Genomic DNA, 22243 nt, shown 5'->3' on the forward strand with positions numbered 1-22243 from the left:
CATGGGGAGAGAGGAGGGGCAGGGGACAGGCAGGATGCCATAGGTAAGGCCCTGTCAGACTGTCACCATTCAGCGTGAAGGCAAGGCAAGTGCTCCACCCACAAGGTCCATGCCACATGCTCTCTGGGACAGGAGGACGGAAGAGCAGGAGATGGGCACTACAGGGCCATCAGCCTGGTGACAGGGGACCCCAGAAGAAGAGGGAGGATGGACAAGACGGAACTGCTGGTGCTGCTGGGTCTGATTGGGAGTCTAACTTTGACTCAAGGTCAATCTAGGCAGGGTGGAGGAGCAGGCAGAGGGAAGAAAGGGCCTTCAGCCCATAATGGACACGAAGCCACAAAGCTTGGCCACCCGACTTTCTCCACAGCCTGTGGCCAGGAGCAGGGGTTCACGGCCTCAGGACCTGCCGCCCTCCCTACCTGCAGTCCATGGGGCCTCAGACTTGGGGCGGCTGAAAGTGCTGCGGGTGAGGCCCCCGGCCCAGGCCAGGTTCCCAAGAGGAAAGTCGAGTGGGGCTGGGGGCCTGGAGAGCACGGGCGTGGCCAGGGCCCTGGGTGGGGAGGGCACAGGGATGGGGCAGGAGGAGCCCTGTCATGTGGCCCAAGAGATGGCTGCACTGTGCTCCTTGGCCTTCATGCGGAGGGCCGCGATGCTCGAGGTCTTGCGGTCTGGCTCCCCATTGAGCTCGTAGCCGTTGAGGCCTGGGCTAAGGCCGGCTGCTCCAAACAGGCTGCCCATGTGTGTCTGGCCCACGTGACTGCCAGCCCCAGAGACACTCAGGAAGTCGGTGCTGGCCCCAGAGCCAGGGGGATGGGCGTGAGGGGACATGCAGGCAGGCACTGGGTCACAGGGCACAACACAGGCAGGCACTGGCGAGGCAGCCCCGTTGTTGCTGATCCAGGATGGGTTCTGAATCTGGAGAGAGGGAAGGTAGGGGTGTCACAGGCCGGCTGCCTGGGGGGAAGGGGGGACGGTCCTCCCACCTCAGACGACCTCTGCCCATCCAGAGACCTTGATTATAATGAAACCCTTCCTGAGTGCTAACCTTGATGGATGTCCAGATAGTTGGTTTTATGCTTTGGCACCTCTGCCCCAGGGCCAGGCTAACAACAGATGGAAATTTAGGTATAAGGACTGACTTCTAACTAACTCCATGATGGGGCAGCCCACCTCAGCCAGGCTGGCTTCCTAACTTTAGACACAGTTGTAGACTTTATCTCTCCCTCTGTGGACAGCAACTGTGGCCTATTCGCCTTTGTCTCCTCCACAGACCTGGCACGTCCACAGGTCCCTAGGGGATCAGGGTGGAGAGCTTTGGTGTTGGGAACACAGGCTCTGGGCTGTCAGGTTGCAGCGGTAGAGGGGCGGGGATGGGAAGCAGAGGCCTAAATCCTCCCAGAAGCCAAGGTCAGTGCCTGAGGTTCCAGGGACTAAACTCTTTGAGGCTTCAGAACTAACTTAGGACAGAAGGGGCTGCTTCAGGAGCAGATGGCAGGAGTCAAGACTGGACACCCACATGCCACAGGCTGCACAGGGTGTCCAGGCAAGTGAATGTGTCATCGTCCATTGGTGCAACTGTACTTTCTTTCCTTCCCCAGCTTCCACCTCAGGGTTCCACCTTCCCCTGCCCTCCAAGAATAATGGGGTATGGAGGACCAACTGTAAGGGGAGACCTGTGCTCCCACTGGCTAGTGTACACGGGATTCTCAGCAGCCTCAAGCCAGCTTTGCTGGCCTGCCATCCCCAAGTGTTTGGAGGGCACTTAGTGGGGACATCTAAAAGCAGAGTGGACAGGGAGCTCAGGCCCAAATCCCATGGGCTTCCTAATGACACCAAGAACTGTTTGCAGACTGGCCACATGCTCCCCACTGGCTTGGGTGATGAGGAACTGGTTGGAAGAGGCCTGGGTGTACACTAGGTGGTGCTGCGGTGGAGGGGCGAGCAGGCCCCGGGGGTGGCTTCCTCCCTTGATGGGGTGGGGGGTGGGGGGCTACAGTTCCATCTGAGGGACAAAGGGAGCTTGGGCTTGGGGAGGGAGACAGGGATAAAAGCTGAGAAATGGAAGGAGGGAGGGCATGGGGGCATCAAGGGATAGGGTTCACCTTTTGGGGGCGGGACACAAATATAACAGGGTCCTTGTCTAACAAAAGCAATCAGTGTAACCTGCTTCTGTGTACCCTCAATGAATCCCCAACAATAAATTTTAAAAAAAGAGAGGGAGAGAGAGAATAGAAGGACTTAGTAGAAGCTGATGCAGATGGCACGTGTGTGAGACAGCCACATTCCTCAGCCTCACCTCCAGGCCTGCCCCACTCCATGAATCCTCAGGATCTGCAAAAGGAGCCCCAAAACCATTTGCCAACACAGCACTAGGAGGAATAAAGGAGACTTAGGAATGCCCGTGCCGCTGGCTGGCTGTTGGGTGAGGCCAGGCTTGGAGTGGAGGCAGAGGCCATGCTAGAGTGAGCAGAGAGGGAGCTGACACTTCTGCAGGACAGGTGGAGGGACATCAGGTGAAGACATGGCTAAAAACACACCTGTCCGCATGTCCTGGGGGCCTGACAGTACTCACAATGCCCTCTGTCTCTGGGCATCTCACTGAGGACTCAAGTGACATTGAGGACTCCATCCTCAGAACGGAGGATTCTGCCTGACATCAGGAAGGTGCTCTGGTGGAGGCAGGAGAGGAGGGGACAGGAGCCTGGGAGCACTGAGAGCAGGAGCACAACCTTTCCAAACCACACAATTCACCAAGTGCTTTCGCACCATCTAATGTGGGCCTCACAACAGCCTCATACATGTGAACGCGCTGAGCAGATAATTTCATCAGTCTAATTTATAGGCAAAACTTCAGCTCAGAGAGCTTGAGCTTCACTTGATGTGGGGCAGACACTCTTGGTCCTGGGACTCAGAATCCCATGTTCATTCCAACCTGGCCACAAGTCCCACAGATCCCACAGTGTCCTTCCAGAGGAGATACTCATAGTGATATCTGATGTGATATTCCCTGGTGTCTGCCTTGGTCTCCATGCCCTCAGCACTAGTGGCCAAAGCAGCAGAAGAAAGAGCTGCTCTCACTGCTCCAGCCTTCCCTTCCTGAAAGTCTAGCCAAGCCTGGGTCAATGATTACTTAACGCAAAATAGCCCTGGGCCTCCCACATTCTAGCATAACAGACACACCCCTGGAGTGGCCCTGAATGTTGCCTCAGGGGACCTGAGCTGTCCTCCAGGCATCCATTGTCAGAGCACCAGGGGCTAGGGGTTGCAGGGGGCAGCTTGGGGTAGGACGTACCTGGGCGTAGTTCTCAGCTCGGGCAAGGAGGGGCAGCTCATAGGCCGTGGAGAAGTGGGTCCGCACCTGTTGCATCTGCCCAAAACGCTCCCTCTTCCTCCACTTAGCCCTCCTGTTCTGGAACCAGACCTGCAAGACATAGCCATTGTCACAAGGGTCAGAGGCTGACCTGCAGGCCTCCCCTGCAGGCAGTGCAAACTGTTTCCTCAAGACCCACCAATTAGAGGGCATGTGGGAGCCATGAGGTCACAGGTAAGCAGGTAAGTGTGAGCCTTGGTCTTGTCCTTAAGAGTTTACCATCTAGAATCATCCCCAACTAGCCAGGGGCTGTGATCTTGAGCCAGTAGCTTCATTTTTCTAAACTTCAAATTTAGAACACGTAAGTGTGACCCACCTATGAAATAAGTCACAGGTCATCTTAGTAGTCATCTAACCCACTGTGGGTCACTAACTCCAATGGAGACTCTGGTAGAAGGTAGGAATGCTCCTCTAGAAACACGTTCTCTTAGACCAGTGATTTTCAACCTGCGTGCAGCACGTTGGTGTGCCGGGGGAGGATCTTAGGTGTACTACAAAAATTTTTAAAGATCATTAATTAAATTATTTTTGAAAGATGGTCAAAGCCCAGTAAGTATACTCTTTTTTTCACTTTTTTGTTGTTGTTGTTACAGTTTTTTGCCGGGGCTAGGGTTTGACCCCACTACCTCCGGCATGTGGGGCCGGCCCCGTACTTCTTTGAGCCACAGACGCCACCCTCACTCTTTTTTTTTTCTAATCAACATAATTTAAGTGTGCCATGGAAGTTTAACTAAAAGTTAAAATGTACCATGAGATTAAAAAAAAAAGGTTGGGGCAGCGCCTGTGGCTCAAAGGAGTAGGGCGCCGGCCCCATATGCCAGAGGTGGTGGGTTCAAACCCAGCCCTAGCCAAAAACTGCAAAAAAAAAAAAAAAGTTGAAAAACACTATCCTAGACAGTTACCCACAGTTTTGCCAGTTTTCCAAGTCTTATGGCTCAGAATTTCTACCTCCCTGCCTCCTCTTCCTCTCAGCTTTTTATAGGAGACAAAGTCTCCCAACTCAGAACTCCCACATATTATAGTGGGTGAGACCCCGTGGAATAAACAGAGCTCTGCTGAGAAACAGAGGCAGTCAGGGGAGGCTTCCAGAGGAGAGGACTGGAACTGGGTCTTACTGAGCTGATTGGAAGAAGGAAAGCCTGGGGCTGAGTTTAGAAACAGCAGGCATGTTCAGGAAACCTGAGGAGGCCAGTTTGAGGGACATGGCTGGAAGCATGGGAGCAGGAGTCCGATTGTGGAGGGCCTTGAATGCCGAGTGAAGGGTGTTGCTTTGCGTCTGTCCATAAAGGTGGCCACTACAAAAATCTATACAGAAGAGTGGGCTGATGGAAAGAAGTGGAGACCCACCTGTCACTGAACATGGGTGGATGGGACATTGGCTTGACTAGGGACCTGACTGGGGAGTGGAGGTCTTTAAGTCAAGCGCGTGCACCAGGATCTTTGGTGGGGGAAATGTTGGGTTCTCTCCCTTTGCAGAAGCATTTCTGAAACACTGACAATTTTTCCAAGGCACACGGGCAAGAGCTCACCTTAGGGTCTGCTACCCTTGGCCCCTAACTTAGTGTCTGGGGAAGGGTGAGGGCAGGGAGAGCGAGCAGGGGTCAGCTTCTAGGCCAGGAATGGCTTCAGGCTGAGTCAGAGGCAGACTTCAGCACTCCTGTCACAGGGAGATTTGCCCTGTGATGTGCCCAGATTTGCCCAGTTTGATGTGCCCCTGCCTGTTGCCTTTGCAGACTCAGATGTGAGGGGCACGCCCCAGACAGCATCCCACCAGCAGCCCTGCAGACAGGAGGAGCACAGAGCTGCGTGGGTCTCTCCAGGCTCTTCCAGGCCCAGACCCTGAGAGAGCCGACCTTCCCAAGGAACACTCCCAGCTCTGTGGGTGGAAATGCTTCTCTCCCTCATGGCTGCAGAGCTAGATCAGAGGAAAAGTCATCTTTCCAAATTCCTCTGCCTGACAATACCTGAGCTGCCTGGGCAGCCACAGCGAGGAGGGGAGAAGGAACTGGCCTGAGGTGTGGACGGGCCTCCCCACAGAGGCTGCCCTGCCTGTTTGGGCTTTGGTGCAGCTGGCCAACAGGAGGCCCCACGGTGTGCTGGCCTTGCCAAGGACCTCAGTTTCTGCGTCTGTGAGATGGGGCTGCTGTCCGTCGTACATTTTCACAGGAATGGTGCCTCACAGGAGCAGCAGGCGGAAGTTTTTAGAGTGCTCCACAGTTGCTTATTGATAGCTCCTGACATTTCTCACTTCTTTTGCAAGGAGGAAGGGGTCAACATAGATGAGGGGTGGTGTACCTCACTTTAGAGCTAGAGGGTGGGGTGAGCAGGGGTGCGGCTGCACACTGGCATGCTTCTCCTCTCCTGCTCCAAGTCACTGTCCCCTCCTGACCCCAAGTATACGTGTGTGTGCACGAGTGTCCCCATGTTTATGTGTGCACTGCCCACAACACACAACGTGCCTGCCGACATTTCTCTCGGAGCCCTCCGCTTCCCCATCTTGCCCTGGTGTAAGAGAAGCATGCTTCCTGTGTCTTCCCTATGCCCTCTCGCGAGCCTAGGGGTGCCCAGGGTCCCTTCTCATCCAGGGGTTCCTGGGGTCCAGGCCCAGGCCGCCCACTGGGAGCCGAGGGCAGATGGGGTCTCTGCTCTGCACTGCTGAAACGGGATCCCCCTTTATCAGTGGCCTGGGATGGGAGATGGGGCCAGGATGAGAGAATGAATCAGAGGAGCTTGTTTTCATTTCATGTTTAATTTCCTGCAGGCTTAGCTCCGTCTTTCCGCTCCTTCCGCAGCCTCCCAGGGTTTTCTATGGGGGAAGCCGGGGGGAGGGGAGAAGCCCACTAGAAGCATGGAGATACATGGTTTTATCTTTCTCTTCATGTTGCTGCCACTGCTGGGGGTCCCCTTGTGCCTCTGTGGGTTCCAGGTCCTTATGGTGGGATGGTATGTGTGGGGAGAAGGTGTCCCTGCAAACTCTGGAACAGGGGATCCAGGGGAGGGCTGGGACGGATCCCAAGGGGAGAAGGCGGTGGCCCATGTCTGGCAAAGGGGTTTGGAGTGGAGGGAGGCACAGTGTGGGGGATGGAATGTGGGGCGGGGGCTGGGTATGAGGAAGGAGGAGACTCGGGTTATCTGGGGAAGACTAATGACCAGGCAGGTGGGGGAGAGGTGAGCAGAGATAGCCCTGGCTTTGGAATGAGAGTAGAAGAGGGTTAGGCTAAGGGTTTATCTGAGGGCTCAAGGTGGAGATGGGGGTGGTGGGCAAGCAGCCAGTGGGAACAGGAGCAACCTCCCCCTCCATGAGTTCCTTTGTACACAAAGCCATAGCTCCAGGTCTGGCTTTTGTGCCCAGAACAAGCTAAGTTAGCCTGGCTGATCTTCAATATCCTCCCCCACCAATTGGGAGATGGGAGGGGTATCCTCATGAGCCCTGAGACTTGGGGCCCCCTTCCATTTCTGACCCCAGGAGCCCATGAGATCTCCCCTCCAGATGGCACACCAGCCCCACAGCTGGCCTCTGTGCCTCAGGCGCTGCCGCTGCAGCCTGTCTCCACTGCCCAACCCCAGGGAGGACAGCCAACCACAAGGTCCCAGCCGCTCTCCCATCCTGAATGTCGCACCCCAGGACCACCCCGCTCCTGGGCCCACCCTGGCCTGGGCTCACTCTGCACAGGCCTCTCTCGAGGACCCGGCTGTGCAAGGAACCAACTGTCTTGGCGGAGGCTTCACTAACCGCAGCCCATCTGGGGCCAGGGTGGGGTGGCCCAGGGCGGGGAGGCCTCTGTCTTATTGTCTTCAGACACCAGCTGTGGAGATTGGAATCCCAGACAGTAGAGAGAGGCCCCTGCAGCCCCTGGAGCTGGGCCAGACCCCAGGCTTCTTCCCAGGAAAAGTCCATCTTGGGACCCCCATTGCCCTCACCCTGTCCCCACTGCCACTATTGGCTCAACACCAGCTGAGTATGGGCCCTGAACAAGCACAGCAGAGGCAAGCAGGGGGTTCCATTATGACCCCCTCAGCCCCCGAGGGGACTGCCAGGCTCAGGGCTCAACCAGAGGTCTGACGCACATGAAGATCCCACCCACCCTGCTGCCTTTATACAAAGAAAAACCACTGAACAATCTGGCATGTGTCCGGGTACCGCAAACTAAAGTCAAAGAAGCACTCCTAGATTCCAGTCTCAGCATGGCTGCTGAGTCGCTGCTGTGAACCTCAGTGGTCACTTCCCATCCCTGAACCTCTTTTTCCTCATCTTTTGAGTACTACCATCCTATAATTCTGTGATCCTCCCAATCAATGGTAAGACATATGTAACACATCAGAGTTTCCCTTTCTGCCTTGGCTGCCAGGAAGCTCAAAGTTAAAGTTTGTACTCAATGGCAACCATAATCCTTAGCCAAGATTTTTACCAAACTTCAGGCCATTGTTCTTGTTCTTAGATTGAAATAATACATCTTTTATTGAAAGCTGCCTCCACTCCATTTTGGCAGTAGGCACTTGTGTGTGCGTGTGTGTGTGTGTATGTGTGTGTGCAGACACTTCATTTTAGCTACATGGTGACTGAAAAATGCTTATATGCCTCAGTGTCAAGTCCATGTTTTGTACTGAAAGGGCCACCTTTCTTTCAATACTCAAGGGATTCTACTCCTGAGTACTCCCATTCCTTTGTTAGGAAGCCTGTGTTCAGCACACATGTGCACATATATATGTGCAGACATACTACACAGAAAATGAAGCCATTGCTCCCATACCAACACAGTACCTACCGGATGTCCCATAACCAGCTGTGGAGCTGAGGCTGGCTCCAGAGTTCTTGTCTGGATCTTGGCATGTGAGGTCTGAGTAGCTGGTTATCCAGGCTACATGAGACCATGAGTATGCAAAGCTCTGGACTCACTGGAGCGCCCCGGCTGCCCTGCCTGCCTTCCACAGCCACCCCTCAGGCCCTCCTCAGCCTTCATAGCCACAGTTTCCAAACAGCTACTTCTTCTTCTTCTTTTTTTTTTTTTTTTGAGACAGCTTCTCACTTTATCGCCCTCGGTAGACTGCTATGGCATCACAGCTAACAGCAACCTCAAACTCCTGGGCTTAGGTGATTCTCTTGCCTCAGCCTCCCTAGTAGCTGGGACTACAGGCACCCACCACAATGCCCGGCTATTTTTTGTTGCAGTTTGGCGGGGGCTGGGTTCGGACCTGCCATCCTCAGTATATGAGGCTGGTGCCCTGCCCACTGAGCCACAGGCAGCTACTTATTTATAGCTAACCACCCAGACAGCTACTTATTTATAGATAACCGTGGGTCCTTTGTCACATTAGCCATTTCAGATGCACGTGTTTCTGGGCTACATACCAAATGCCTCTGCTTTAGGAAACAGAACATGGTTGAAACTGATGAAGCTTTTATTGATGTCTTAGAACCATGCTGCTTAAGATTCTCTTGTGAACTAATGCAGCTGCACCCATGGGACCTGCTGAGGAAGGCAGGGGGGCCTCTGTGCTGGCCCTGCATGGTCCAGACTGCTGGTGGCCCCGTGCTTTGCTGGTTCTTAAAGCCATTCCTCTTTGCTCTCAATCTGTCCACTGCACTGGCCCACTGGAGGATGGAAAACTGCTACACAACAACACCATATTTGCTATTTATTTTTCTTTTCTTTTCTTTTTTTTTTTTTTTTTTTGAGACAGAGTCTTACTATGTCACCCTGGGTAGAGTGCTGTGGCATCATAGCTCACAGCAACCTCAAACTCTCGGGCTTAAGCGATTCTCTTGCCTCAGCTTCCCAAGTAGCAGGGACTATGGGCACCTGCCACAATGCGTGGCTAGTTTTTGGTTGTAGTTGTCATTGGTGTTTGTCAGACCCAGGCTGGGTTCAAACCCGCCAGCTCCAGTGTATGTGGCTGGTGCCCTAGCCGCTGAGCTACAGGCAGTAAGCCTGTATTTGCTATTTCTAACACGATTTGGCTGGAAAAGCAGACTGGGCATGTGAAATTGAAGTTTGAACTTCAGTGCATGTGTTTTGGCTATTCAGAAGTCTTTGCTTTCTTTCTGGTTCTTTCCTTGTTTTGATTTCATGTGGGGCACGATGGGGGTCACATGTCTCTGGACATGGGAGGTTGTTTTCTGTACAGATCTTTATTTTTTGCCCTTGCTGCTCTGAGTTTGGCCTTCACTACTTGGTGGGGAGACAGTGATGAGCAATCAGACAGACTGACCTCAGGGAGATCACATTCTAGTGGGAGGAGAAAAATAAAATAATTTAAGACAGTCGGAAGTTCTATAAAGAAGATAAAATAGGACAACATGTTAGAAGGTGACCTAGTTTGGTTGTGTTGTGCTATACCAGTTTGAATTATATTGGGTTGGGCTGGGTTGAGTTGAAATTCTGTTGTGTTGTATTGGGTTGGGTTGAGTTGGGTTGAATGTGTTGGGTTCCATTGTATGGGGTTGGGCTGAGATGAATTTACTGAGTTGTGTTCTATTGTCTTATGATGTGTTGGGCTGGGTGGGTTGGGTTGAGTTGGGTTGAGTGCGCTTGGTTCCATTATGTTGTGTTTTGTTGGGTGTTTTGGTGGATGGGTGGTGGTAGATGGCTACTGATTTAGCCATGATGCTCTAAGAAGTCCAGAGGAGGCATGGTGAGTTGAGACCTGAAAGACAGAGGAGAGACAGCCATTCCAGGCAGAAAGGAGAGCTGGATTGTTCTCTACTTTGGTTCACTGCATGACTATGGTCATATTTGTGTTTGTCCTATTTCCAGTCTAAGAGATGGACCTTCCAGAGCAGGGACCAGTTGTCCTTCCCCTTTGTGAAAGAGTCTTGCCTCTCATACCATGTAAAGGACAAAAACAGTCAGAGCAGCCTTCCTGCTGGGGGCCTCCTTCCTTCTCTGCCTACCCATGGCAGAGAAGCCTGATATTAATGTGGACAAAAGCAGAGTTGCTCTGGTCAGGGCAGGGTGTGAGGAGCGGGCTGGGAGCCCCCACTGTCTCAGCCTCTCCGACTCTCAGTGAACTGAGGTGAGGAATGCCCTGGTGTGGTTGATGGATGGTCAGGAGACCCCAGCTGCAGCCGAGAGCCCACACTCTGCCACACCCACACCCAGGCAGCCCTCACTAACCTGCACACGGGCCTCCGTGAGGTCTGTCCTCATGGCCAGCTGCTCCCGCGCATACACATCCGGGTAGTGGGTCTTCTGGAAGACCTTCTCCAGCTCCTCCAGCTGGTAGCTGGTGAAGGTGGTCCGGTTCCGCCGCTTCTTGCCCTTGTTGCTCTCCGAGTCGGCCTTCTCCAGTGGGCTGGGGAGGTCGGAGCTGGCCCGGTCCTGGGGCCCCTTCACCCCAGCCTCTTTGACACTGAGGTAGCTGCTGTCCATCCCCACTGTGTCAGAGTCGGGTGGTAACTCTGGCTCACCCAGGGAGCTCTCTTTGGCTGAGGGAGGAGGAAACAAAGTCAGAAACCCATGGCTGAACCAACCGAGAGAGGAGGAGGACTGTCGGGGGCCATTCCCTGCCCTTTCCCACTTAGAGGCTCATTGGATATGAAGTCAGGCAACTCAGGATCTAATCCTGGCTTGCCACTAACATGCTGTGTGACCTTGGGCAAGTCCCTTCCCCTCTCTGAGCCTTTTCATCTTGGAATAGGTTCCAATGTTATGTGCCCTGGTCAACCAATCTGATCTCTATGACCTTTAGCCCTCTGCCTACTGACCCTGAGCACCTCTCTCTACAGCAGTGTTTTTGAAACTTTTTTATCTCATGGCACATTTGAATCTATAGTTAAAATTCTGTGGTATGGTTAAATTATATTGATCAAAGAAAAAGAGTAAAAAGAAGAATACACTTACAGTGCTTTGAACTTCTTTTGAAAATAATTTAATTAATGATCGTTAAAAATTTTCACGGCACACCTAAGATCCTCTCACAGTAATCCAGGGTGCCACAGCACACCGATCAAAAATCTCTGCTCTAGAGAAACTCCCTTTGTCAAGACATTAGGACATCAGGAATGCTGACCCTGGGTGGAAGGGAAAATCCATCCAGCAGCCATCTCTGGCCCAGTAGGCGTGGGGGCCAGGTGGGGGCGGGTGGAGGGCCAGCGCTGCGGCAGATAGGAATGCTCCTCCTTTCGGTAGAAGCCACAAAGACTCAATGTGGAAGGTCATGTCCCCTTGCCTGCCACCCCACCCTCCCTAGCAGTCTCACCTACCATCCAACACAGAGGTCTTTCTTCCTCAGGGATGGGCATGGCTGGGGCATAGGTCACATTTCCTTTTACACACAGTGTCCTGCCCACTGCCTACTGAAGCTGTCTCTGTCAGTGTGGGGATCTCTGGGCCACAGCTCAGGCCCACAGCTTCTGCCTCTGATGGGACAGGGCTCACTGGCCAACCCCTAGGAGCTCAGAGCTGCCAAGGGCTAGTCCTTCCACACAGGCCAAGGAAGAGGAGGGGGAGGCCAGGGTGGGAATTAGCTTGTCCATGTCCAGAGAGCCTGGTTAGCATGCTAGGCAGACACACTGGCCTCCTGATAGGGTCAGAGTGTGGACTCTAGAGCGTGGCCAAGCCCTAAGCTTTCTTTCCCACATCTGTGACTCTCCAATTCTGTGCTTCGGATAGTTGACTTAACCTCTTTGTGTCTCAGCTCCCCCTCCATAAAATGACTTGTAGGGTCTTCCTCATGGCGTAGCTGTGAGAAAGAGGCCAGTGGGTAAAGCACTCCACATGGTGCTGGCTGTTTTAACATTATTGTTATTCACATTGCTGGTCTGGACTTGCAAGCCCACTGGTCCTGTTGGCATTAGAGGACTCCGACTCTGGAAATGTCCTCTAAGTACGAACGTCCTTGAGTACACGAGCTTGTGCAGGAGCATGGGAAGGACACCCAATGGGGTGTCTGGAGATGTGGGTGTGAGCCCTCTTTAGGCACATTCTCTTGTGTGTGACTTGGAGAACAGGAACCTTGTTGAGTGGAAGAACATATATGATTAACAAGACACTGTGTGTGTGTATATGTGTGAGAGCATCAACCACTATGACCCTCAGTTTCTTCTTCTGGACATGGGTCCAAGAAAAGGGCATCAAGGGTCAGAATGATGCCTCTAGCCCAGGCCTCCTGATTCCATCCAGATCCTGTGGGTCGAAGCTTCAGATCTGTGCTCATCCCTGGCTTTCTATGTGGTCTGGGGAAGCTGAGAGGGACATTTTGCCTCTGTCATTCTGACCTTCCTCCCCAAGGGACTGAGGAAAGGAAACAGAAGTGAGTGCCCAGAGGGAAGCAGCTTCAGGCAGCTGGTCCTGAGTGCCATTGACAGTGCAGATGCCATGGACGTCACACATGACACCATGTGAGCCCAGGCACATGCAGACAGCCACAGCTTCAATGACAGTACTGTGCAAACTGTAGCTGGCAGCTGGGCCAAGAGCTTTCAGCAAGGATATATATCTTCCTGGCAGACAAATTTTATGTTTTGTGTTTTTGTGTTTTTTTTGTTTGTTTGTTTTGTTTTGTTGAGGAAAGAAATCCCACCCAGCTCACCAAAAATAAACATCCCTATTATGCAATTTCCAGGAGGCCAGGCCAGGGGGAGGCAGCTCCTGCTCCCTCTTCCCCCAAGTCCCCTCCCCCAGCACAAATCCTCAGGCCCCATCTCACAGCCCCTGGGCCCTTACAGCATCCTCTCGCCTCCTGCTGGGGACTGGGCAAGGGGCCTCCATGCTCTAGAAGCCAGGGGTTTGTGAGGACCAGCCCCAATCCTAGTTTTAACTAGAGAGAAACTGAGGCCAGAGAGAGAAGGGGACCTGCTCTAATTATGGATAGAGAGCAGCCTCCTGCTCGTGGCCTGTCTTCTGCTTCCTGTCCTCTTTAGCCTTGGGGCCTATTTCTAAGGACAGAGGTGGGGCAGAAGGACTCCAGGGGCCTTACATGACCAAGGAGTCCTGCTCTGTTCATCCTGTGGACAGAAGGACCTGCCCTGAGGCCGTGGAGGGAGAAGGAACGATCAGCACTCAGCTGGCTGTCAACTTGGGGGAGGCCCCAGAATGTCTCTTCTATGGTGACAAGTGAGAATCCAGTTTTGTCCACCTCCAGCCACCCACTGAGACCAAGTGAGAGGGGAGAAACTGAGATAGCACAGGGTACAAAGGCCACCAGCCCAAGAGCTGGGCCCTACTCTCAGTCTCTGCAGTGCCCCTTCTGCTAGTGACTTCCAACAAACCCACTTGCCTCTGGGGAGAGCCAGCAGGGGTGGCTGTCATCCACCAGCAGGGCCTCCCTGTAGGATTTTGGGGTGGGGAGGGGAGGACAGACAATCCTGGGAAGGAGGCTTCTGTCCTCAAGGAAGAGGTAAGAAAGCCTTCCAGCCTCAATCCTGATGGGCAGTCATCTTGCTTGGAATTGTGAGGCTGGGTCCCTAATTTAGACAGCAAGGGAAAATTTCCCAAAGTTCCGTGGCCCCACTCAACAGGCCAGAATCCTTAGTCCTAAGACCCCAGTCTCAGGTCAGGTATTCCTGCTTCCCTCCACCCTACAGCATCTCCAACTGCTACCATCAGTCCTGGGGCATAGGGAGCTCACCCCCAGGACAGCTGGACTATTTGTTCCTAGATCCAGCCCATGTGGATCTGGCTCATTCATCCCCCCTTCCCCAAGATGACCCTGTGTATGTGGGAGGCTGTCACCTCCTCCTCTGAGTCTTCCATCCTCTGATTGAAGAGCTGCACCCACACTGCTATTCCTTAGGTGGGGTCAGGTCCGGTCAAGGATAGCACAGTCCTCTAACAAGGTGGCCTGAGGCCTCGGTGCTGGTCAGAATCTAGCTCACCCTGCAGCGTCCTCCTTAGCAGGATAGCTGCTAACAACAGAGGTCCTACAACTCAGTCTGGGTTACTCCTGGCCAAAGGACACTGCTGTCCTCCTTGGTCTCCTTCTGCCCCCAGCTGCCACCTTCCTGGAATGTCCCTGCTTTCCAGCTGATCTCCAAGTTCCAGTAAAGTACCAGCTCCTCCAGGAAGCCCTCCCAGACTGCAACAGTCTTTTGCTTCCACTGTCTTCTACTCAAACCCTAACCCCTCCATTGCCTGCATGCTGCCCGGTATCTAATCAAGCTCTACATGGCCAGCTCCTCTTCCAGGATGTCAGCTCCCCTGGGATTGGGACCTCATGCCTTCTCAGCACAGGACTTAGCAAGGATGTGGCAAGCAGCAGAAATGTGGTAAGAGGTTGTTGAAGAACAAGTGAACAACTTTGAATAAACAAACATTACTGAGCTCGCAACCAGCTATCTGTGTGCCTCTACTGTGTGCCAGGGGTCTGCAGAGCGGATGTCTGTTGAGCAAATGCCTGACTCACTTGTCCTGCGACACGGCAAGGCAACGTTGGATGGGATTTATCTGAAACAGGCATGTGAAAACCAGTGCCATTGTGGAGCGCAACTGGTGGAGATCACTGAAGGAGAGAGTGGAGAAGAAAGTCCAAGACAGACTTTCAGGGACGTCTCTGTGCAGGGAGCAGGAGGGCAGCAAGGAGGGACAGGGGGACAGAAAGAGAAGCAAAGGGACAGGATCCATGGGGGAGGCTCTAGAATCAAATCCTATGTCCAAGAAAGTCAGTCCAGGGTCTGCCGGGAACCAGCTCCATGCCCACCCTGATGCCATAGTGGGGATACATCGCTCTTACCTAGTTTTACCTTTTTAAAACATGAAAGCCTTGAGAGATTTCCAAGGTGACTGATTTGAAGAGAATGAACTTCCGAAACCATTTAGGGAGAGGGTGCCGGGAGCATCTGTGCACGGCCATGTGCGCCAAGGGCGTGCGGCACAGTCTGCAGTTGTCAGTGGGTGTGGAGAACACGCGTGTCACTGCTCGTGGAGTGCACACACTTGCCTCATGAAGTGGGGGCACGCAGTGGGACACATGTGCCCGAGGGCGTGCCCGCAGTTGTGTGGCATGTGTGTGCTACCCTGAGGATGCTCCTGGTGGTGTGCGTCTGTGTGGAGCTGTGCACAGACCGTGCATGTGGAGTGTGGGGCTCCAGGGTCTCAGTAATATTATCCTCCATGGTTTTGATTACATCTATTTTTCCTACAAACATCTGCTTTGTGGGGGACATGCTGCTCACTCTGTTCTCAGTGAGCTGGCCCCACACACCCTGTGGCGCAGTGCATAGCACCGATGTAATCTCCTTAAACAAAACAGGCCAGTGTGAGGCCCTTGCATGCTATTTAAAGGGCACTGACTAAACCCACTGCTGTCCAAACACTCATGTGGGGGTGGGGTGGGGGCTAAAGGTTAGCCATTGATCATGTCCCCACCCCACTTCATCTGCCACTAGGCTCTGTCCAGAGCTCAACTTGGATGTCTCTAATTTAGCTCTGGGCCCAATAAATAATACCAAAGGGTCAGCCATGACTGAGGGGACATTTCAGCACACATGCATGGAAAATAGCCGTGTGTGCCAGGCAGGGATAGATGGACAGTGCTCCTGCCCTCGAGGGGCTGCTGATCCTCAGAGGAGTCAGGGATGTGATGCTCTGGTCCTCAGGCCAGACACCAGAAAGGTGACACAAGTGTTTCCGCCCACCCAGACCCACCGTCCAAGACCCTAAAACAAGGTAAGCGTAAGAAGCTGCCATAGAGCAAAGAAGGCAAGGAGACATCAGACTGTCCCCTCCTGGATGGGATGCTGGGACAGTAAAGGACATCAGGGGGAAATGCAACAGCCGTGAGTGTTAGCCAAGATTTCTAGTTCAGATTTTCCTAAGTGTCTCTGTATTAATATTGACTTGCTCTGCCGTGCTTCTCACAGTCAGCCAATGATTTAATGGGCAATTGGATGACGTTTTGCCATGTTTTCATCAGTTCTGCTTATTACTAGCCATTCTGACCTTTCTTCATCAGTGACTCGATACCCCCAGAAAAATGTTTAATACATTTGTACACTGGCATTATCCCCATGGACTTGGACTAACATGTCCCTGATTTCACTTCCACTTTTGCCAAGTTTAACAAGAAATTTAAAGGCCGGGTGCGGTGGCTCACGCCTGTAATCCCAGCACTCTGGGAGGCTGAGGCAGGTGGATTGTGTGCGCTCAGGAGTCAAGACCAGCCTGAGCAAAAGCAGGACCCTGTCTCTAAAAATAGCCAGGTATTTATGGCAGGCGTCTGTAGTCCCAGCTACTGGGGAGGCTGAGGCAAGAGAATTGCTTGAGCCTAAGAGTTTGAGGTTGCTGTGAGCTGTGATGCCATAGCACTCTACCAAGTGTGTCAAAGTGAGACTCTGTCTTAAAAAAAAAAAAACAAAAAAGAGAGAGAAAGAAAAAGAAATCTAATATGTGTTCGTTGCTCTAATGTAAGCTCCAACATTCTATCAGTGACAAACAAAACACACAACAACAATAGTGGCTGTCACTCAGCAAGACAGTGCCACACAGTGACATGAACAGAGCTGTGAGACACAGAGATCCCAAGGTATGAAACCTCCCTGAGCTGGTTACCCACGCTGCCAATGTAAGTGCACGGTGGCAAGTTCATGAACTTAATTGTCACACCTTGTAAAACCACCAAGTGAGGTATTACTATATACTTTTTACAGTGGAAATAAGGAAACTTGACAAAGTTAGTGTGGGTGTGTGCGGCAGTTGAAACTCACACATCACGGGTGACAGTGGGTGTGTCTTACATAATTAAACCTACACACACCTCACCCCCCAGCAATCCCGCTCCTAGGTGGAGGAAGGCTAGCAAAGCTGCAGAGAAAAGCCCCTTTTGTGGTGGGGACTGGCCACTGTCCCTACAAACTAAAACCCTCTAACTCTGGGATCCCGGTGACTCCCAGAGCACATGTGCTCCATTCCCAAACCCTCCTGGGTTTCTCCACCTTGAGGCTCACCACCCTCTAGCAAACCAGGGAGGGTATAAAACACACACGTGATCCCCTCAGGACCTCTCACTGGCTCTCCGAGCCTCATTAGGATGGCCAGATAATACACGGGAGGCTCCATTAACTTGGAATTTCAGATAAAGAGTTAATACCTCTTAAACATAAGTAGATCCCAAATATGGCATGGGAAATACTTATACTAAAAATTATCCCTTGTTTAATCTGAAATTCAGATTTGAGCAGCCAGGTTTTGTTGTTGGTTTGCTTACTTTTTGCCAAATCTGTCACCTTTACAAATTGGGCTTATGTGGCACTCTAGCTCCTGCACGCAAGACTGGACCCCTCCTGCCTCCATGACTCACGCCTACCCCTCCACCTCTCTTGAGCCCAATAGACTTGCTCCCCCCTCCTGTGGCACCTTCCCTCCATCCAACACAGCCTTCAGCCTCTTCTACCCATAGCCAGCACTGGAATACCTTTCTCTTTAAAGATCAGTACAAGTAGTAATATGTATTCTCTATAGAAAAGTTTTAAAATCAAAACAAACCAAAAGAAAACTATCAAGACACACACACACACACACATATATAACACTTTTTTTTGTAAAAGGCTTTTTTTCCCCATCTAAGTACTATGTCCTATACAACTTTCCACACTGTTCTATATTCTTCTAACCACACCATTTTTTTTTAATTGTTGGGGATTCGTTGAGGGTACAAGAAATCAGTTTACACTGATTGCATTTGTTAGGTAAAGTCCCGCTAACCACACCATTATTAACAGCTACAACACATTCCAACGTATGGACAAGCTCTGTTTTATTCAATCAATCCTCTACTGCCCAGCACACAGGTTTCTGATTGTTTGAAATCATAACAGGTCTGTGATGAACAACCTTGTAGTTAAATCTCTTGATACATTTGTGACAATTCCCTTAGAAGTAGCTCCAAGAACTAGAATTAGGGAGTTAAATCAGACACACAACTTCAGGCCTCTGAGAAGCATGACCAAACTGTCTTCTAGAAATGTGCCAACTTCCTCAGCTACCTCCCATCTCAGGACTAATACCTGTCACTATAATGTTTTAAAAATCTTTGCCAGTGTGATGGATGAAAGCAATAATTATCTTAGTTTACATTTTTCTGTTTCTAATATAGTGAAACTTCTTTTTTTTGTATTTTTTTTCTGCTGTGAATGGCATCTCTTGGGCTTCTAAGACTCAGCCAAGGGTCACCCTTCTTCCTCCCCATGCCCCTGTGCTGCCCTCTTAGACACCGAATGCCCTGCTTTAAAGCACTGGCTTCTGGGCCTGTCCTCTCCTAGCCTGAGTAGATCAGGTGGGCCTGATGCTCTGCTGGGGCTTGGAGCTGGGCCTGGGCCTGGAGTAAGACCGTACTCAGGGTCCCTGTGTAGTTAATGCAAAGGCAGTTGTGCACCTGGGTGGGAGGAGCCTCCCCATCTGCCTCTGGCATGGCTGGGACGGGTGAAGGGAATGGGCCTTGCTGGATGAACAGACTTCCAGGAAACCAGCCACAGGGCAGGGCATGAAGGACCAAAGGTGACCCTGCAGCTCTGTGGCCCCGGCAAGCCCCCGGGCTTCTATTTCCTCAGTTCAGCAGCATTAAGTGAATTCCTGCCAGGGTAGGAGTGAGCAGAGGTTGTGGCGGGGCCCAGCTCTGTGGGAAGACAAGACTCAGAAGGAGTCACCAACCTTGGCTGCTTGCTGATTCCCAGCTCCTGCACTGGGGTTCTAGGGCCCAACTCCCTGCATACCAAGATCAAGGCTGCAGTTTCTCACTCTGACCACCAGGAGGCACTGCAGTTCCAATAAAGTCTAGGCTGAAGGTGGCGCCCCTGGGGGCCCCAGAGCCCAGTGAGGTTTCTAGAAGTTTGGTTGAAGATCCAGGCCCCACCTGAAAGATCTGCCAACCTGAGAGTTATTCAGACCTACTATGTGTCTGCCACCATCCCAGCACTACAAGGGGCACAGATGAGGTGGGTCCCTGCTCTTCAATGCAGAGCTCTTACCTCCCTTGGTTGGGAGTATTTTCACATTCTTTTTATTTGTTGAGAAAGAGTATCACGTTGTTGCCCTCTGTAGCGTGCTGTAACGTCAAAGCTCACAGCAACCTCAAAGTCTTGGGCTCAAGTGATTCTCTTGCCTCAGCTTCCCGAGTAGCTGGAAGTACAGGCACTTGCCACCTGGCTAGTTTTTCTTTTCTTTTCTTTCTTTCTTTCTTTTTTTTTCAGTAGAGACAGGGTCTCACTTGCTCAGGCTGATCTCAAACTCCTGAGCTCAAGCAATTTACCCACCACAGCCTCCCAGAGTGCTAGGATCATAGACCATAATCACACTGCTCTATTTTCACATTCTTGGCCCATTCCAGTACCCTCCGAGTTCCCAAATGGTAGGAACTTATAAGCTGGGCCTTATTAGCATCCTCATTTTACAGATGGGCAAACTGATGCTTCGAGAGGAGGGACCCATACAGTGTTTCTGGCAACTGAGTAACAGCCCTGAGATCTGAACCCATTTGTAATCACCAAAGTCACTTATCTTGGTAGAGACCTCTGGGGACTCCTTGGCCTTCCAGCCACACTGGCACACAGTAGGTGTTCAGGAAACATGTGACTAACTTACAAAGGATTGAGCCTTGCAAAACTCCCAACACACCCCTGCTATTTTGCCCAGTAGCTTTCTGTGTGCCTGGCAGACTTGTGGGTTCCTGAGGGAGGCCTTGGCAGGGAACCCCAGTCTTCCATTGCTCCACCCTCAAACTAGTTCCCTCATTTCTTCCCAATGGTGGCCGGGGAGAGGAGGGTCTTTCTCTGGCTATAGAGATGAAGTGGGCTTCTGAGAACCAAGGCAGGAACAGGGATTGACACTGAGCTCTCACAAGCAAACCAGGAGATATGCTTTGTACTTTACAGAGTTCGAGGACCTCTATTATGCCACCACTAGGGTTACTGCCTCCTTACAACCACTGTGTGAAATATCCCCATTCACAGCCCCTGAAACTGAGACTTATCTAAGAATAAACAGCAGGTTAAGGGCAGAGCTGAGATTTGAACTCCAGCCCACAGCACTTCCACTGGGCCCTCCTGGAGTGGTTGCCTTAGATGGGACAGGAAAAGGTGGACAGAAGACAAGGTCAAGGAGAAAGGAAAGAAGGTGCTGTCACAGGAAGAGTGGCTCCTCTCAGCTGCCTCTGAGATCAACCCCACTGCACCCACCTGTGTGCTGGCCCTGATAAAACTGCCCTACCTAAGACTAACTTTATTGAACATCTGGGAGCACAAATGTGGACCAAGGCCTTGTTTTAAGACCTACATATTGAAGTACTTACAGGCAAGAGGCATACGTCTGCAACTTTACTCTTAAGCAGTGCAGAAAAAAATATATGTCCGTGTCGCTCTGCATACATAGCAGTGATACATACATGCCGCAGATACATAAGGAGAGAGATGAGAGAATGACAGTGCAAATACGGTAAAAGTCACCGTTTGGGAATCACCATAAAGGGGATCTGGGAATTCCTTGTATTAATAACTTATCTCTCAATCTGATATTAAATCAAAATAAAAAGTTTTTTGAAAGGATACAGACTCATGGGAAGGAACCACCTTCCCCAGGAAGCCCTCTTGTGGAGCTGGTGTTTGCAATCATTTGAAGGGGATCCTGACTAGGATTTAGTTAGCATACTTCCTGCCTTCCCCTCAGCACCAGCCCTCCAGCCTCTGCAGACGGGCAGATGCCGGAATCAAAATCACAAGGCAAATGCCAGCTCCAGGAACAAACCTGGCTTCCCCGGCCGTCTGGAAGCCCTCCCTTCTGTGGAAGCAATCGTGACCCAATCAGAACATGTGGTTGCTTTAAACAGCTCTTCAGAGACCTGTTAGAGGCCAAGGTCAAGCTACTGTTGGAACTTTAATGTTTAAAAAGTACTTTGTTTTTTGACTCTATTACAACTTCAAGTGTCCTACCATTAGTACAACTGAGGAAGTTTTCTTTATACCTGAAAAAAATGGTTGAGAGGAAACATCATCCTTAGGGCCTATATCCTGCCTTCAGCCCTGGGCCCCTCTGTCCAGATCTGGGTCCCCTCCAGCCCCCAGTTCGTGCCTGTCTTGTTCTCGCCCCGACCTGGGTCTTGTCTTATTTGTTCATTCATTGGGCATCTCTTCAGAGCTTCCTCATAGGAGTCTCAGCTTCCTGGAAGGGAAGGACAAGGAACAAGTAGGGTCAAGTGGGACGGGATCAACAGGGCAAGAGCAGTGTGACTGAGACATGGTGGGGCCTGCAGAAAGGGGTGGTCAGTTTCAGCTGAAAAGGTTGCAGAAGGCTCCGTGACAAGAATGGCTCTTGAACCAAGCATTGAAGGCCATGGAGGGTCTTGGCAAGGCATGTTCCATTCTATGGTAAAACGAGATAATACACCTCAGCCTCACCCCCAATTGTGCAAAGTACCAAGTGAGAAACCTGAGATGGGGAGGTCTGCAACCAGAGCTGATGATAACAGCGATGACACAGTAAGGAGCAGACTCATCCACTATCTCAACTGATCCTCCTCAGATCCCCATGAGGTCAGTATTACTATACCCATTTACAGATGAACAAACTGAGGTCTGGGCAAGTTTAAGAACTTGCTCAAGATCACAAAGTTAGGAAGGCAAAGCTGGGGTTTGAAGGGGATAGTACTGCTCCATGCCCACTGACTCTGAAGGCAGTGATGAGTTGTTTTTTTTCTCTCTCTCCCTCTTTTTCTTAAGAGACAGGATCCTGGTGCTTGCTCAGGCTGGTCTTGAACTCCTGAGTTCAAGCAATCTTCCTGCCTCATTGTCCCAGAGTGCTAGGATTATAGGCATGAGCTACAACACCCAACATGAATTGTTTTTCTTATAAAGATGAGCTTGGGAAGGAGCACAGCAGGCTTGTCCTAAAGAGGTATCATTGAGCCATAGGAGTTATTTCTTTTCTTTTCTTTTCTTTTCTTTTT

At 51.5% G+C, this 22243-nt stretch overlaps 1 protein-coding gene across 1 annotated transcript in view; it reads right to left on the reverse strand.

The window, feature by feature from the left end:
• Positions 1 to 406: 406 nt before the first annotated feature.
• The window catches only part of ALX4 (ALX homeobox 4), a 40957-nt gene continuing 19120 nt past the window's right edge, over positions 407 to 22243 (reverse strand). The window contains exons 2-4 of the mRNA XM_003781249.3: positions 10489 to 10799; positions 3296 to 3424; positions 407 to 918 (exon numbers count right to left, since the gene is read on the reverse strand). Of these exons, the coding sequence (XP_003781297.1) occupies positions 595 to 918; positions 3296 to 3424; positions 10489 to 10799 (764 nt within the window). The 3' untranslated portion in view covers positions 407 to 594. The remainder of the gene's footprint in view (positions 919 to 3295; positions 3425 to 10488; positions 10800 to 22243) is intronic.

Source organism: Otolemur garnettii, unplaced genomic scaffold (assembly GCF_000181295.1).
Source record: "Otolemur garnettii isolate 467f Iridium unplaced genomic scaffold, OtoGar3 scaffold00001, whole genome shotgun sequence".
Lineage (NCBI taxonomy): Eukaryota > Metazoa > Chordata > Mammalia > Primates > Galagidae > Otolemur > Otolemur garnettii.